General features: G+C 39.0%; 1 protein-coding gene across 1 annotated transcript; it reads left to right on the top strand.

The window, feature by feature from the left end:
• The first annotated feature begins 2,254 nt into the window (after window positions 1–2,254).
• LOC122276179 (bifunctional riboflavin kinase/FMN phosphatase) lies at window positions 2,255–16,230 on the top strand. The gene is made up of 11 exons (XM_043085740.1): window positions 2,255–2,872; window positions 2,978–3,093; window positions 4,255–4,441; window positions 5,645–5,775; window positions 5,906–5,975; window positions 6,066–6,131; window positions 14,707–14,861; window positions 14,953–15,048; window positions 15,363–15,514; window positions 15,596–15,679; window positions 15,813–16,230. Exons 2-11 carry the CDS (start codon window positions 3,018–3,020, stop codon window positions 15,957–15,959), a joined length of 1,164 nt encoding a protein of 387 aa, XP_042941674.1. The 5' UTR covers window positions 2,255–2,872; window positions 2,978–3,017; the 3' UTR covers window positions 15,960–16,230.
• The last annotated feature ends 483 nt before the right edge of the window (window positions 16,231–16,713 follow it).

The following is a 16,713-nucleotide window of genomic DNA, read 5'->3' as shown; positions in this document are numbered from 1 at the left end:
ACTAGTTACTTCCAGAGTCAGAAGAAACTAAGCCCAAAGCAAGCTAGGTGGCAAGACTTCTTGGCAGAATTTGACTTTGTCTTGGAGTACAAACCGGGCAAGGCCAACCTTGTTGCTGATGCATTGAGTAGGAAGGGTGAACTTGCTGCTATCACTCAAGCTCAAGGAGAGCTACTCGAGGTGATCCGTGAAGGCATGGAGCATGATCCCTTAGCCAAGAACTTGGTGAACATGGCTAAGGAAGGGAAAACCAAGAGATTCTGGGTAGAAGACGGTCTTCTCTACACCATCAGGCGGCGAATCTATGTTCCAAAGTGGGGAAACCTACGGAGGAACCTTATCAAGGAATGCCATGATTCCTTGTGGGCTGGACACCCGGGCCAATGACGTACTCGAGCTTTGTTGGAAGCTTCATACTATTGGCCTCAACTGAGAGACGAGGTGGAACTCTTCGTGAAGACCTGTCTTGTGTGTCAACAAGATAAGGTGGAGAATCAGAGTCCTGCAGGATTGCTAGAACCACTACCCATTCCTTCACATCCATGGGAGAGTGTGAGCATGGATTTCATAGTGGCTCTACCTAAATCCGAGGGTTGCGGCACCCTCATTGTGGTGGTAGATCGATTCTCCAAGTATGCCACCTTCATCGCGGCTCCTAAAGATTGCTCAGCTGAAGAAACTGCAAAATTATTCTTCAAGCATGTGGTGAAGTATTGGGGCTTACCACGGAGCATCATCAGTGATCGAGACCCTCGCTTCACAGGAAAGTTCTGGTCAGGACTATTCAAGCTTATGGGGTCTGCCCTACATTTCTCTACCAGCTTTCACCCTCAGACAGATGGGCAAACTGAAAGGGTGAATGCCTTGTTAGAGTTATACTTGAGGCACTTTGTAAGTGCCAACCAATCCGATTGGGCCAAGTTATTGGATGTCGCTCAATTCTCCTACAATTTACAAAGGAGCGAGTCCACGAACAAGAGCCCATTTGAGATTGTAATGGGACAGCAGCCACTTACTCCCCAGTCATTGGAGACAAGCTACGCGGGGAATTGTCCGACAGCCTTCAAGGTTGCTAAGTCTTGGAACGAGCAATTGGATGTGACCCGTTCCTACTTAGACAAAGCAACCAAGAAGATGAAGAAGTGGGCTGATCAGAAGAGGAGGCACGCAGAGTATCGTATAGGCGACTTGGTGTTAGTAAAGATCTTGTCGAGCCAACACAAGTTCACAAGAAAGCTACACAAGGGGCTTGTACGACGTTACGAGGGACCATTCCCAATCATCAAGAAAGTAGGGAAGGTCTCCTACAAGCTGGACTTACCCTCCAAGTTCAAACTTCATCCAGTCTTCCATGTCAGCTGCTTGAAGCCTTACCATGGTAATGAAGAGGAGCCAACACGAGGAGAGTCCAAGCGTGCACCATTGGGCATAACTACCACTTTCGACAAAGAAGTAGAAGAAATCTTGGCGAACCGTGTCATCAGGCGAAAGAGTCATATGCCACGCCAAGAATACTTGATCAAGTGGAAGGGATTGCCCGAGAGCGAGATAACTTGGGAACCAAAGGAGTCATTGTGGCAGTTTGAAGATCACATCCGAAGGTTCCATGAAGACACCGCGTCGAGGACGTCGCGAAGCTTGGTGGGGGAGAATGTCACCACCTAGGGTTTTTTTTTAGAGAATTTGCTAACCTTCTAGAAGCCTCCAAGTCTTTTGTAATCTTGTGGAATTGTGTAGAGTCATCTAGAAGGGGCGTTCTAGACAATTTAGAGTAGTGTTCTAGAAAGGGCGTTATAGACAATTCTAGAGTAGGAATCTAGAAAGTTCTTTACCCTTAGATTGATGACAAGTGTCACAATCCTAACCATTCTTTGTACCAAGAGTTCCCTATAAATAGAGGGGCTCTCATTTGTGTAAATCACCAAGCAATAAGAGAAACAAGTTCTCTAGAGCATCTCTCTCTATCTTCTCTCTCTAGTTTGTTCTCTATTGTCTTGAGTCCTTTAGAAGGCTTATTTAGGAGCTTTGTGAGAGAGAGAAAGCCTCCTAAGGCCGCACGGGTCGAGTGAAGAAATTCTAAGTCCGTGACATTGGGCTGCTTTGAACAGATCCGTGGCCTTTTTTTTTTTTAAGAAAAATAATATCTATAATTATGATTATATAAATATCACATAATTTTTTTAAAAATATAAAAAAACGTTTACACAATATTTACTTATATCATAATTTATTAATTTTTTTTTAGCGAATGTACTTTCATCTTTTTATCCATTTATCTCATAATCTGCATCCTTTTCTCATCTGCAAGTTCCACACTCTTTCTTCACCAACAAGATCCTAACAAAATCACAAATCGCGTAATCACCTATGCGAGAGGAAAGGCTCTTCACCTGTGTGAGAGGAAATCGCGAAATCACCTAGGGCTCTTGTATTTGTCGCTGTTTTCCGTGGGTAGCTGTTAAGGTTTCTTTTCGGCAAGTCATCTCGTCTCAACTGTTCGACGGAAATCACAAATTGAAAAGGGCTCAGAGAAGACAATCTCCTTCTTACAAACTCAGAGAGAGAGAGATTGGTGATCACCTCTAGGGGTGGAGTAGGTCGAGGGCGACGGCAGCAGATGATTTCCTACCCTTTTAGGTACCGTTAGGCGGAGGGCTGAAGAAGGAGGAAAGACTTATCGTGGTGGGAGAGGTTCAATCGGCAGTTTTTGGGGTTCTCTTGGTGATTTCCGACACCCTCTCTGGTGATCGATGACTGGATGGGCAGGTTTTTCTAATTGACTCATTAGAACTATAACCATCGATTTGTAGTTTTGGATAAGACCATGTTGAGTCCAGTTATGTGAGATCCTGGTCAAGAAATGACGGTTAAAGTAAGTCGAAACTTGCATCCCAGTATGAAATTTTGGTATTGGGTTCTGATTTCCTGCCGATGTATTGAGTTAGTGGTTTTTGTGTTACTTTCATATGAATTGCAGAAGTGAGAGCATATCTCTAACTGGGAAGTTTATCGATAAAATGTCGCTTGGAAAGCCGTTAAAGAAGTTGGCATCCTGTGTTATCCTCGATTTGGATGGAACCCTTCTTAACACAGGTCAGCATACTCTTAACGTCATTTGTAATTTTATTTTATTTTTTAATTATTGTTATTTATCATCATGCTTTTTGCTGCTATTTTTTTAAATGTGTATGGATTGCGAGGATGGATAGGCAGAGTACGATATTTGTTGCATGCTAACCCCTAGGAGTTGGCTCAGAGATATTTCTAGGAGTCATGTCTCATTGATGAAAGGCGTATGATTTAACCGATTGTTGTCATGTGGGCACATTACACAGGTCTGGAGCTTAACCATGTAAAAGACATGTTGTGATCGCATAGCGTCTGGGTTCCTTTTCATCAAAATAATATTTTTTGCATGCCCGAGCTTTTTCTGTCTCCGTAAGCACTGGCACTGGACTAGCAAAATGCCAGTGAAATCCAACATATAGCTAAATTTTGTATAAATAACTTGCATTAGACTAGTTAAAAACCTTTAGCTTCGATTTTGAGTTACAGTAACTCTAAAGGAATTTTCAAAATTGGGAGTCACTATTTACCCATTAAAGCTATATTTTATTCTCAAATAATCAACAATGATCTTTTCCCTTCTTATTCATAAATTTTATTCACAAGTTGAAATTATTGACAATGGACAGATATAGTCCAGATTTATGTCCAGGAAATGTTTTTTGTAAACAAGGCTATATTATGTTAGATAATTAGGTTGAGTAAAAAAATAGTTGGGAAACAATAATTTTAAGTAAAAATTAAATTCTTAATTAATATATAGAGTGTATTTGCAAAATATTAAAAAAAATTATTGAAAAAAATATTATTAAAATACATAATATTATGTTATTATTTTAATTTTGTGATGGATAGTCCAACGTGGACTAATTTCTTCAATGGCTTTGGCTTTAGCTAAAACCTCAACTTTTGGCCAAATTTTGGACTTGGCAATGGCTAGACCATTGCCAATGCTCAAGACTTATTGCTAGGCACTTTCAAATATGGGCTTCCTTAACAGATGTTTGCTATCTCTTTGTGAATTTGATTCTCGTATTCATACTATAGAATACTATAGACTGTTCCTGATTCTTACTCCCGTGTTGATGCAACCATGGATTAAGAAAATAGCTGAATGCTTTCTGTTGATGCTAATGCCCGTTTTCTTCTTGGTCAATATATATATATATATTTTTACGTAATTGACAGATGCGCTTGTAAGTGAGATTTTAAAAGGCTTTTTGGTAAAGTATGGAAAGCAATGGGACGGGAGAGAAGTTCATAAAATAGCAGGAACAACGCCATTTCAGGCTGCAGCTGCTGTTGTGGAAGATTATGAGCTTCCTTGCACTCCAAGTCAATTTCTTTCAGAAATTAACCCATTTTTCTCTGACAAGTAATTTCTATTACACTTCTAGCAAATGCTTAGATGCATACTCATAAAAAGAAATCTGGTTAAGAAGCGCTTGAAAATCAAGTGCATGATAACTTAAGCCTATATGGTTGCGGATTCTAAGGACAAACATCTCTTATGGTGGATAGATATGCCCTTAGAAATGGAGCAAAAGCCTCTGAATTTCAGGCACAAATATTTAATTCAAATTCAATCTTTTTTTCTTTATTTTTTTATATTAAATTTGTAAGTTGCAAAAATACAGAGTCTTGAATCTACAACCTGTGTTCACCCAGCTCTTATGGTATAGTATGAGGTGCCTTCTATAGTATGTATCAGTCGCCCTTTTTGACTTTTTAAAGTAGTCTTCAATGGAAAAGGTACAGAATCACCAATTGGGATAATTGGGGGATTCCACTTGAAATAACTAGCCAAGATCCAGAATACTCCACACAGTTACTTTTCCAGTTTTCATCTTAATATAAATACTTTTTTCTATACAATCTGAAAGAGTGTCGCTGTGGAGTTTGCATGATATCTGGTTTTGTTTAGGATTGTCGATGGGAACTTATAGATGTGAGAAAAATCCACCAAATGTGAATTCTTGTCTCTTAAATAGTTATTCAAAGTGGTTTTCTTTTCAAAATTGGCATACAGAATAATGTCAAGTTTTTTGTTCATGCCTCTGGGCTATTATCTGTCGGCATTATGGCAGTTTTCATCCTGTAAATGATGACTTCTTGTTTCTTTTGTTTCTATTTTTTGTAATCACTGGACTATTCTTGCCATATGTAGTCATAGTTCCTCGAGTGGAGCCTGACTTTGAAGTCAGAGAAGAAGGCTCAAGCAAATCTTCTTAGCATTTTTTTTTTCAATAGGTTTTGGTCAAAAGTGGGTGTTATAGATGTCATGATATAATGTCAAATCCATTTCACTCATATTTTCCCATATAGTGTATATTATTTTCCCTTATTTTGGAAATACTAGGAATCTTGACTTGTCTGGATTATTTTTTGGCTGCTACTCATAATTTACATCATGCCATTAATTTTTCTTATTATTTTTTATGTTTGGTATGTATAATTTTGTTTTCACTAGGTTTCCTGATGATAAAAACCATAGCTACTCATTTTCTCAGTGTTATGTGCACAAGCATTTGAACTTTCATGGAAAACTTTTGAGTGTCTTCCTCAACTGTCACTTTAGGTGGTCCAACATCAAAGCACTCCCTGGTGCCAATCGTTTAATTAAACATTTCAGCTGTCATGGGGTCCCATTGGCTTTAGCTTCAAACTCTACAAGGTCAAGCATAGAAAGCAAAATATCTTCTCATCAAGGTATCTATTTTCAGAAACACCTTAAAACTTCATGCAACCTGATTGTGAACTTGCTTGCAACATTTATTAAGGGAATCTTGTTTTGTGTTTGTTAATTTTGAGCTTGTTTATCATAATTTTTCGAATATAGGGTGGAAGGAATCCTTCTCTGTCATCATTGGTGGTGACGAAGTGGCATCTGGGAAGCCATCTCCTGAAATGTGAGATGCAACAACTATTTTTTTTTTTTCTTTTTATCTTGACTTCTTTATTTAGTAGGATATTCTAACTTCATGGTTTCACCCTCTAAGATTCCTTGAAGCAGCTAAAAGGCTAAATGTTGATCCTTCCAGCTGTCTAGTCATTGAAGATTCTATGTAAGTGGCCTGACTTCTTATTTTAGAAGTTCTGAATTTGTCCTTTCAATGTATTATCCTGGCCTTAGCTCTTTGTTTCCTTTTAGTGATTTTCCCTTGGTTTACACAGTTTAAATCACCATATAGATTTATTCGTTGGATAGAAAAATTAAGTTGACACTGGGGTGCCTGACAGAAAACCTTGAATGCTGCCTTTTTTATGCAATTGAATGTCATACTTCCCCCTTTCATTTTGTCTTTTGCTAAAATGGAAGGAAAGATATATTCACAAATAGTGTCTTCTCATGTCTTGTATTTTTTCCTATTACTTAGATTGGTTATTTCAGCTTTGCGGTACGACACTAATTTGTACTTGTAAAAAAAAGTACAACATTAATTTGTTATATGTCACAACCATTTTAGTTCTCAAAAGACTGCATTAGTTCTAATGTGAGAGATTTTCTCTTAAGCTTTTGATTTGTCTAAGGGGTTGTTTGGATGTTGAGATGGTTTCATCTCATCTCATTCCATCTTATCACATCTCAACATCCAAACATCACTCAAACATATACTTTTCAATTTCAAATGTTCAACTTTTTCTTCTAATCATTACTAGTCATTGCAACTTTTCCAAACTTCCAAACAAAACATAAAAAACAATTCAACCTTTTCAAATTCCGAAACAAAAATAATTTTAAAAAATTATATATTAATAATATTTTAACTTTATAATATTTTTATTGAACCTTTTCCCTCTCCTTTCCCAAAACCCTATAAAACATTTTTTTTTTGATAAGTAAATAAAAACCCTATAAAACATCATAACTCAAACATTTTCACTACTATTCACAAACCATTTTACAAATATCACAGATTTATCATCTCATCTCATCTCATTCCCCAAGCATCCCAAAGGACTTAGGTTGCGCACACAGCATGCATAGAAAAGAACTAATTTTACATGTACTTATGATCTCTCAAGATGTTGACTTAGTTTATAATGTTTATTTTTTTATTTTTTTTATAAGTAAAATTTTATTCAACAAATGAAATAGGTGAAGCCCATGTACACAAGAAGTATACAAAAGAAACACCTAAGAACATTCAAGTACTAAAACAGTGAAAACAAAAACTCATGGACTGCCCCACCATTAAGAACAATGGCTGAAAACCAAGAAAACAGGGAAAACATAAAAACTGTCCAGAGATCATCTACAGAACGTTCCCTATCATTAAAACACCTCTCATTCCTTTCCAACCGGATGCACCACATTATACACAAAGGAATCATATTCCATGCCGCTGCAAACAACCCCTTAGACACCCCTTCCCGTAACCCTTTTGCCGCATCACAGTGAATAAGAAGATGATCCACTGATTCTCCAGCTTTCTTACACTTGAAACACCACTCCATAACCATCATTCCATGCTTTCTCAAATTGTCAATAGTCTGAATGTTTCCTATTGCCGCTGTCCAAACAAAGAAAGCAACTTTTGACGTAACACAAGCCTTCCAAATATTCTTCCAAGGAAAAGAATTATTTTGCTGACCTTTCATCATCTCATAAAAAGATCTAACAGAAAACTTATTGGTCTCTGTACTTTTTCCAGAGAATATGATCCCTTTCATGTCTTCTAACAGCCACTGAATACAGCAACTTGAAAAAATAGTAACCTCCTCAATTTCCCAGTCCTGAACAGATCTGAAAAAACAGACATTCCAATGCACGTCTTCAGTAGAAAAACTCATCATCTCTGAAATGGAGCCTGCTGATTAACAGCCAATCTGAAGACATTCGGAAAAGCTCTAAACAAAGCAGACTCGCCACACCAAACATCAAACCAGAAACGAATTCTTGAGCCATCGCCTACCCCAAAATAAACTTGTTTCACAAAATTATACTACCATACTTCCGGACAATCACCACTCTCCACATTGCACCCTCTTCCTTATTAAATCTCCACAATCACTTCCCCAATAATGCCTTATTAAAACTACACAAATCACGAACACCCAATCCACCAACATCAATAGGACAGCATACTTTTTTCCAATTAATTTGCCTTTTTTCTCCTCCCCCAGACCTCCCCACAAAAAAGCTCTATACAGTTTTTCGATATGATTAGCCACACCAAGTGGTAAAGGGAATAAAGAAAGGAAATACGTTGGTATACTCCTTCCCCAGACCTCCCCACAAAAAAGCTCTATACGGTTTTTCGATATGATCACACCAACTGGTAAAGGGAATAAAGAATACGTTGGTATATTCGAAAGGGTACTCTTAATAAGGGTGATTCTACCCCCTTTAGATAAATACATCCTTTTCCATGCTGCCAACCTTTTCTCAATCTTCTCAACCACCCTTTCCCATATATACTTTGCCTTGAACGCCCAAAGGGAGGCCGAGATATTTCATGGGCAGAGAAGAAACTCTACATCCCAAAAACGATGCTAAATCATTAATATTATGAACAACTCCTACCGGCAAGTTCACTTTTAACCCCGAAATGGCTTGAAAACACAACAATACAGCTCTCAATGCTTTAATATGATCCTCAACAGCATCACATAAAATTAAAGTATCATCGGCAAAAAGTAAGTGAGATATGGAAGTAAAGCCATTAGAAGAAGAACCCACTAAAAAACCTGAAATAAATCCACCCCCTACAACAGCCTCCACCATACGACTAAGAGCCTCCATAACAAGAATAAATAAGAAAGGGGATAACGGATCTCCTTGTCTCAAGTCTCGTGAACTCTTAATAAAACCACAAGGCTGACCATTAACTAAAACTGAAAACATAGCAGTCGAAATACATTGGCTAATCCAACCACACCATTTGTCACCGAAGCCACATCTTCTAAGCATGTATATCAGAAAATCCCAGCTTATATGGTCGAAAGCCTTTTCCATGTCCAGCTTACAAAGAACCCCTGGAACACCTTCCTGAAGCCGACTATCTAAACAAAAGCAATCAACACAGAATCAATAATTTGTCGGCCTCTAACAAAAGCATTTTGCGGTTTTGAAATAATCTTCTCCATCACTGTGTTCATACGATTATCCAAAACCTTCAAAATTATCTTATAAATTCCACTCACCAAACTAATAGGTCGGAAATCTTTTAATTCCGAAGCACCTACTCTGTTAGGGATAAGAGCAATAAAAGTTGCATTCAATGACTTATCAAGCTTTTGATAATCATAAATTCATGGAGAACCTGCATCACGTCTACCCTCACTATCTCCCAAAAATCTTGGAAAAAAAGCCATAGTATATCCATCTGTGCCAGACGCTTTGTCTCTTCGCATCCCACAAACCACCTGATACACCTCATCCTCTTCAAACAGCATCTCAATCCAGTTTGCTGAAACAGAATCCAATGACTCAAAAAACAGCCCATTGAGTTTAGGTCTCCAATCCACCGTCTCAGTTAAAAGAGAACTATAAAACTGTACAGCATGCTCATGAATCTCATCGGGAGAAAACAGAACAGTATTATCAGCTTTGAGCAACTCGATGGCATTGTTACATCTATGAGAATTAGCCATTTTATGGAAGAAACTAGTGCATTTATCCCCCTCTTTAAGCCATAAGACTCTCAATTTCTGCCTCCAAGAAATTTCTTCCAACAAAAGTACCCTCTCAAGTTCTAACATCACTTCGTTTTTTCTTGACAATGATATCTCACTTCCTCTCCGACTCTAAGGCTTGAAGCTCTTCCCAAAGAGATTTTTTCTGCTGCTCTACATTCCCAAAGACTTCCTTATTCCACATCTTCAAGTTGGCCTTCAAAGCTCTAAGTTTACTTGTGAACACAAAATAATAAGAATGCACCAGCTTCTCAACTTGTCTACAAAACCCTCAACTTGAAGCCACATATTCTCAAATTTAAAATAACGTCTAGCCTCAATAATGCCCCCACAATCAAGAAGAATGGGAAAATGACCAGAACATATCCTAGGCATTCGGTCTTTATTTTGAGGAGCTTCGGTCTTTATTTTTCCGTACTTTATGCTTTTGGGCCATAGCAATAGACTTTAATGGCTTAAGTTTTCATGATTTCCTTGTATCTAATAGCTAAATCTAGATAGGTGCCCCACTTGTATACCTTCTTGTGTACTTGGACTCTGTCTATTATCATTAATACTACCGTTTACTTATAAAAAAAAAACATATCCTAGGCATTCTGTTTTGACTTACCCTCGGATAATGAGACTCCCAAGAGGAAGAAACAAGGAATCTGCCCAGCCTTGAGCCGCCTCTACGATTAGACTCCCCCCCAACCAAAGGCAAATCCAGCAATTCCAAGTTAAAAAGAAGCTGAGAAAAATCCTCCATAGCATAAGACAAAAAAGAATTACCCTCCCTCTCACTAGGAAAACGAGTAGTATTAAAATCCCCACAAATACACCATGGCATATCCTACAAGTAATGTAGGCCCGACAATTCATCCCACAACATAAATCTATCCCGATCTCTATTTGGCCCATAAACATTAGCCAAAGCCCAAAGTCAACCGTCTTCAATATTTTTTAAAACACAAGCCACTGAGAAAGCTCCAACACAATCATCCACCAACTCAACAACTCTCTCATCCCACATTACCAAGATAACACCTGAAGCCCCCGAAGAAGGTAAATGGATCCAACCAACAAAGGCACATCTCCACAAGCTACGAATGATATTACAATTGATAAACTTCAATTTGGTTTCTTGGAGACAAACAACGTCAACCTTCCAACTACGAATAAGATCTCTAATACGAATGCGTTTATTAATGTCATTTATCCCCCTAACATTCCAAGACAAAATTTTAGGCTTCATTGACACCAGAAAATCCCTCCCTTTTACTCTTATCTCTCCTAGTAGTTCCCTCCTTATTATAATTAATAGAACATTGCAAGTGCTTCAACTCTCTTTCCTTCCTCACAACTGATTTCATTGCTGTGGAATTAGAAACTTCTTTAGCTACAAGGAGATTCCTAAATTGATCTTCAAACCCCATGCATGAAATTCCCACACAACCTTGTAATTCCTCCACTTTTTTTAACAACCAATCTGAGTTTTCCTTTCGATCAACCTGAGGAGGAAGCATCTGTAAGGGCATCAGACTACCTGGCTCCCCCGCAGTGCAGGTTTCATCATCTTCAACTAGCTGAGAAGAAGAAGACAAGCACTTATTCTTGAAAGAACTGACCCCCTGAAAAGATTCATTTGAAACAGACCCATTAAACTCAGAATCTTCCTCAGAAACCACCTCCATCTCCCACTGTTGACTCCCCTTGTCAAACAGAAACTGTCTCAACAAACTAGAACCCTCATTCTTCAGATTATACTCGTAACCAACAAAAACCGAATCCAAAACAGGAACCAAATCCAGATTAGCCTCGTTACCAACGAATTCACCCTTGATTTCACCTTCTTCTTGTTCCGGTGCCTGAGACACCACCCCAGCCCCACCAGAAGCTTTGGAAGTATTTGTCGGAATGTTCTGTGTCAGCACTAGGACCATCGACTCATTACCAACGATTTCACCCTCTTCTTTTTCCAGCGCCTGAGACACCATCCTAGTCCCACCAGAAGCTTTGGATGTATCTGTTGGAATGTTCTGTGTCTGCACAATGACCTTCGACTTGGAAATTGGCAACGAAACAACACCCTTAAGCTCATCCAAAATACTTGGAATATCGGGTTTTTTTAGCTTTTGATACCAAACCTGCACCGAGCTTTTGCTTGGACCAGATCCAGAAGCAGCCTCCTTTCCTTTCGGATCATTATGACCCAACCCACTCCCAGCAACACCCAACCCACTACTTTTCACATAAGAGATATTAGAACCGTTATTTGATTTAACATGGAAAGGGCCTAACTTGCCCTCACTTAAGCCCATCTTAACCCAATCCATTAAACAATCTACTTTGACTTTAATATCTCCCAGAAAATCTAACAGACCCTCCAACGTCGACTCTTCAGCTTCACTAGACAACATTGATTGAGAAGGCTGTTCATCTCCTTTGAGAAATGAACCGTCTTCCTCTTCATAACAGAGTGCACCTGTGATCTATCATCCCTTGCATTAGTCTCGCGAGACTTCACCAATCTTTGTTGAGCAGGCTTCTTCAAAATCTCCACAAACAATTCCTTCCTCCTAACTGACTCCAATGAAGACAAACCAGTTTCATAGTGTGTTTTGTTTCTATCCCCTGAAATAGAGTAAGGATAAGAAACTTCCTTCAGCAGAGCTCCAAATTTCCTCCAACCTTCTCCCTTCTCCCTTCAGGCACAACAATCGACCCACGCCTCTTATCATGCCCATACTCAGACATTGTCAGATATTGTCCATATCTATTCTGATCCCTCTGCACCACCATCACTTGATTTCCATTTCTGTGAGTTCTAAAGAACTCAAAAAGACCCCTTGAGGTTCCACACCGCCCCACAACTGAAGCCAACCAATCCATTGTAGCAACATCAATGCTAATAAAATTTACAACTTGACGACTACTTTCCGTGATCTTCCACCACGATGCATTTTCACGTTTAAACTCAAAAAAATTTTGATCAACAAGTAGCTTACGACAGGACCCCATTGAAACCACAACAATAAACCACCAAGCTACTGAACTTTAAACATAAGAAAAAAAGAAATGCCGACGAAAGACATCAGGAGAAGAGAGATAAGAGAGAGAAAGAGAGGAGAAGAGATGAAGCAAGAGAAGAGAAAAGAGAGAGAGAAGAACACAAGTTACTAGTTGTTCAAGTGGGTTAGTGGTGTGTTTAAAGTTTTTTTGTAAGTAATAAGAATATTTTATTGACAAGTAAATAAGCATAGCTTAAGTACACAGTAAGTATACAAGAGAAAACACCTCAATATAAGCTAGGAACTAGAATAGGCTAAAAGCAAATAGTGAAGATGTGATACCCCCATATGATAAGGGTAAGTGGTATATGGGATCCCACATTGTTTGGGAAGGAGACTTTCTTGCTCTTTATAATGTTCCAATAGAGGTCCAATTGTATCATTGACTAGTCCTTTTGGAGTATAAGCCATGTGGTTTGGGTTTTCATTAGGGCGTTACAAAAGATTATCTCCATTTAATACAAGAGCCTTTACCCAAATACACAAAGTACTAAAGAAAACTTAGTTCATTATGTTAATAGTAAACCAATCTTAAGAGCACACCAGGGTATTCCTTGAACTCTGTGGTAATTCCTTAACAATTCCTAGGCAAGCAGAATGTTGTCCCCTATTCTCCTTGTTAATTCATTTGATATCTTATAAAAAAAAGTATGTATCTATTCTACCAGTATTATTGTCTATTAAAAGCTTTCTTAGTGTATCCTATTTAACATCTTAGTGCTTGACACGCTTAGATCTGTGTATCTGCAATAAAAATCAGTACAATTGGTTAGGGCTGTGTATATGAACCGAAAGGCTGCTTGGCCCGATTAAAATAACTGACCCGACCCAAGTTTTTATCGGTTTGAATCTGATCGGGTCTCCCAACCTGTCATTAATAACAATTTGTATTTTGGCGGTCAACCCGTTTGACATTCATTTCTTCACTTCTCAAACCCTAGTTGCACTCTTATATCTTTTTCTATCTCGCTGAGCAAACATGGAGGGTCTGATTAAGGGGGCTTGATTGACATCATCCTCGGCCACGACAACAAGGATGATGAAGTTTACAGAGTGTGTTTGACGTCTGTTATGGCCTGTTGAGGAAGGGGAGATAGGAGTGGGTCACTAGGCATTGCAAAGAAGAGTGGGGAGAGGTTCTGTTGAAGCAAGAAAGCACCTTATCGACATTGAGTGGGAGTGATTGAGTGGCCAGCTTCCAGAGTGAAATTGCCAGCGGGAGTGGCTGTGCTTCCAGAGCGTAATCACCAGCTTCCGGAATCCATCTCTTGCACGATTGAGTGGGCATGGGCGTGGCTGCACTTGGACATGGCCATGAGCCGGAGTGAGGCCTTGCCCATCATAACCTATGCTCGATTGAGGATGAAACCCATTGTATGAAACCTACAGAGAGAGAGGGAGAGGCTGAGCTAGAGGAGGTGTCTCGGAGATCTTAGCTTGTCGGAAATGGTTACTTTTAGGTTTCACCAGTATCAAGTTGTTGGGAGGGCTCTGCCGACTGAAGCTGATGAGCACCCAAAGATCTACCACATGAAACTTTGGGGCACAAACAAAGTTCACGCCAAGTCAAAGCGAAGACCCGATCCAGTCGGTGTGGGTCGGGTTGGTGCTCTTTTGAAAGAGACCTGGGTCGGGTCAGGCCCAAACCCAGCTTCGGCTGATCGGGTTGCAGGCCTACAATTTGTTGTCATAAGATTATCTCATGAAACGATTTCTAGGAAATCATTATTTAACTTCTTAGTGTTTGACATGCTTAGATCTGTGTACCTGCAGTAAAAATCAGTACAATTGTTTGTCATAAGATTCTCTCATGAAACAATTTCTAGGAAATCATGCACTAGGAATGAAAAATGGTCAGCCCTTCAAAAAGTGAACAAAAGTTTGTTTCGCATGTGTTGTATATTTTTCTTCTATATGTTCTTTCTTAATTCCTGTATATTTTGACCATCAGACCAGGTGTTACGGCAGGTAAGGCTGCTGGAATGGAAGTGGTTGCTGTGCCGTCCATTCCTAAACAATCCCATCTTTACACCTTGGCAGATGGGGTGATCAATTCTCTGCTTGACTTGCAACCTGAAAATTGGGGCCTGCCTCCATTTCAAGACTGTATACACCTCTCTACCTCTGTTTCAACCAAGTTTAGTTAGTCTTATCTGTATCAACCATTCTTAACAGAAGTATTGATTTGCTGTTGCAGGGATAGAGGGTACCTTACCAATAGAACCTTGGTACATTGGTGGGCCTGTAATAAAGGGATATGGCCGTGGCTCAAAGGTACTAGGAATTCCTACAGGTGTGTAAGAACCCCAAAGATTACTTTCCTCTGTCTCATTTTGCTAATATAATTATAAAAATTTTATTGACGTCTGAATATTTTGTGCTTTGAACTCAGTATTTATTTTGGCCAATCAAGAAAAAAAAAACTCAATATTAATTTTACTTTAGTTAAGCTGAGGCGTTTTTTGTTCCTACTTCCAATGAATCCTTCTGATTGAGCTCGAGAGCATAGAGATTTTTTTTTTTTTTTTTTTTATCACGTCAATATATTCTATGTTCTGCTTTTACTTTGATAATTTTGCTGATATTCTAAGTTTTTTATATTTTCAGCAAATCTATCCACTGAAGGTTATTCAGCCCTCCTTTCAGAACACCCCTCTGGGGTATACTTTGGCTGGGCTGGACTATCAACCAGAGGTGTTTTTAAAATGGTTATGAGTATCGGTTGGAACCCATACTTTGACAACACGGAAAAGACTATAGTGAGTGTAACTAGAATGGTAGCCTCTTAAATTCCCCCTTCTCTTTTTCTTTTGCCTGGTTAAATCTAGTTTCTGATGCAGGAGCCATGGTTGCTGCATGATTTTGCTGAAGATTTCTACGGCGAGGAATTACATCTCGTTGTCATTGGTTACATACGACCTGAGGTACTATTGAATCTGATTACATTTTGTAATTCATTCCCTCCCCCCCCCCCCCCCCCCCCCTCCCCCCCCCCCTCTTTCAAGTCCTGCTGTTCTGCCATTCTCATGCCAAAAGTTGGTGCGTGGAATGTAATAGGCCAATTTTCCATCCCTCGAGGGCCTGATAGCTAAGATTCACGAGGACAGGAGGGTTGCAGAGACAGCTCTTGATCTTCCACCGTATTCAGCTTATAGGGAGGATCCATATTTGAAAATATCGGTCAAGAAAGACCGTCATTTATAAATTTCATATCGTCAACTTCTTTCATTGGCCAGGTTGGTAATGAAGTTGATTTTTACCCTTCATTTTAAGGAAATGAATGTAACCGTGATATTCTTGCTTTCCGATGAGCTTGTAAGCAAGCTCACCAACACAAATGGGTCTGAGATGTCGCATATGGTGCGGTGGGAAGACACAATCATCCCAATATATTGTTTATTTCAACTCGAGCATGAGAAGCAACAAGGGAAAATATATATTTAACAGGAAGGCTGAACATTGCCATTTTCTTTTTCGTTCTTTTGAATTAGTTAGTGTTCAAAGCTTTAGCCTTTAACAAGAAACGATTTTTTCCTCAATTCTTTAATTAATTCGCCACAAGCTTCGCTTCCAAAGTTTGTAACACTCACTGTTATACTTTCTTCCCGAGCCAATGCATAATACTCGATACCAAAAAATATATATGAAAGAAGGTGAGAGTAAAATGATGAGTCTATTTATTAGCAAGTCTATATTTTAGTAAGATGATACAAGTATTTCTAAAATTTCTATTTACATGGTGTAGAAAAATGTCTTACTCCATTTAAGAAAAATGGACGGTAGTGACCCATGGATCCCAACCAAAGCTTGGTTCAAACTAACCCCAGAAAACTCAAAAATCCCAATGGATCAAGGGTACAGTCTCTGATCTGATCTACTTGTGCAGGAGCCTTGAAGATGGAATAACTAGCAAGGTTCTATTGGACAAAGTGTGAATAAAATCCTAAAAATCCCACTT

The sequence above is a fragment of the Carya illinoinensis genome, chromosome 9 (genome assembly GCF_018687715.1).
Source record: "Carya illinoinensis cultivar Pawnee chromosome 9, C.illinoinensisPawnee_v1, whole genome shotgun sequence".
Classification (NCBI taxonomy): Eukaryota; Viridiplantae; Streptophyta; class Magnoliopsida; order Fagales; family Juglandaceae; genus Carya; species Carya illinoinensis.
Note: the sequence above shows the minus strand (reverse complement) of the source record. Positions and strands in the feature narration are given on the sequence as shown.

Coding starts and splice junctions, on each gene's coding strand:
- LOC122276179 (XM_043085740.1), top strand. CDS start 3,018: ATGTCGCTTGGAAAGCCGTTAAAGAAGTTGGCATCCTGTGTTATCCTC. Junction 6,132..14,706: donor CTAGTCATTGAAGATTCTAT/GTAAGTGGCCTG, acceptor TTTGACCATCAG/ACCAGGTGTTACGGCAGGTA. Junction 14,862..14,952: donor CCTGCCTCCATTTCAAGACT/GTATACACCTCT, acceptor TTGCTGTTGCAG/GGATAGAGGGTACCTTACCA.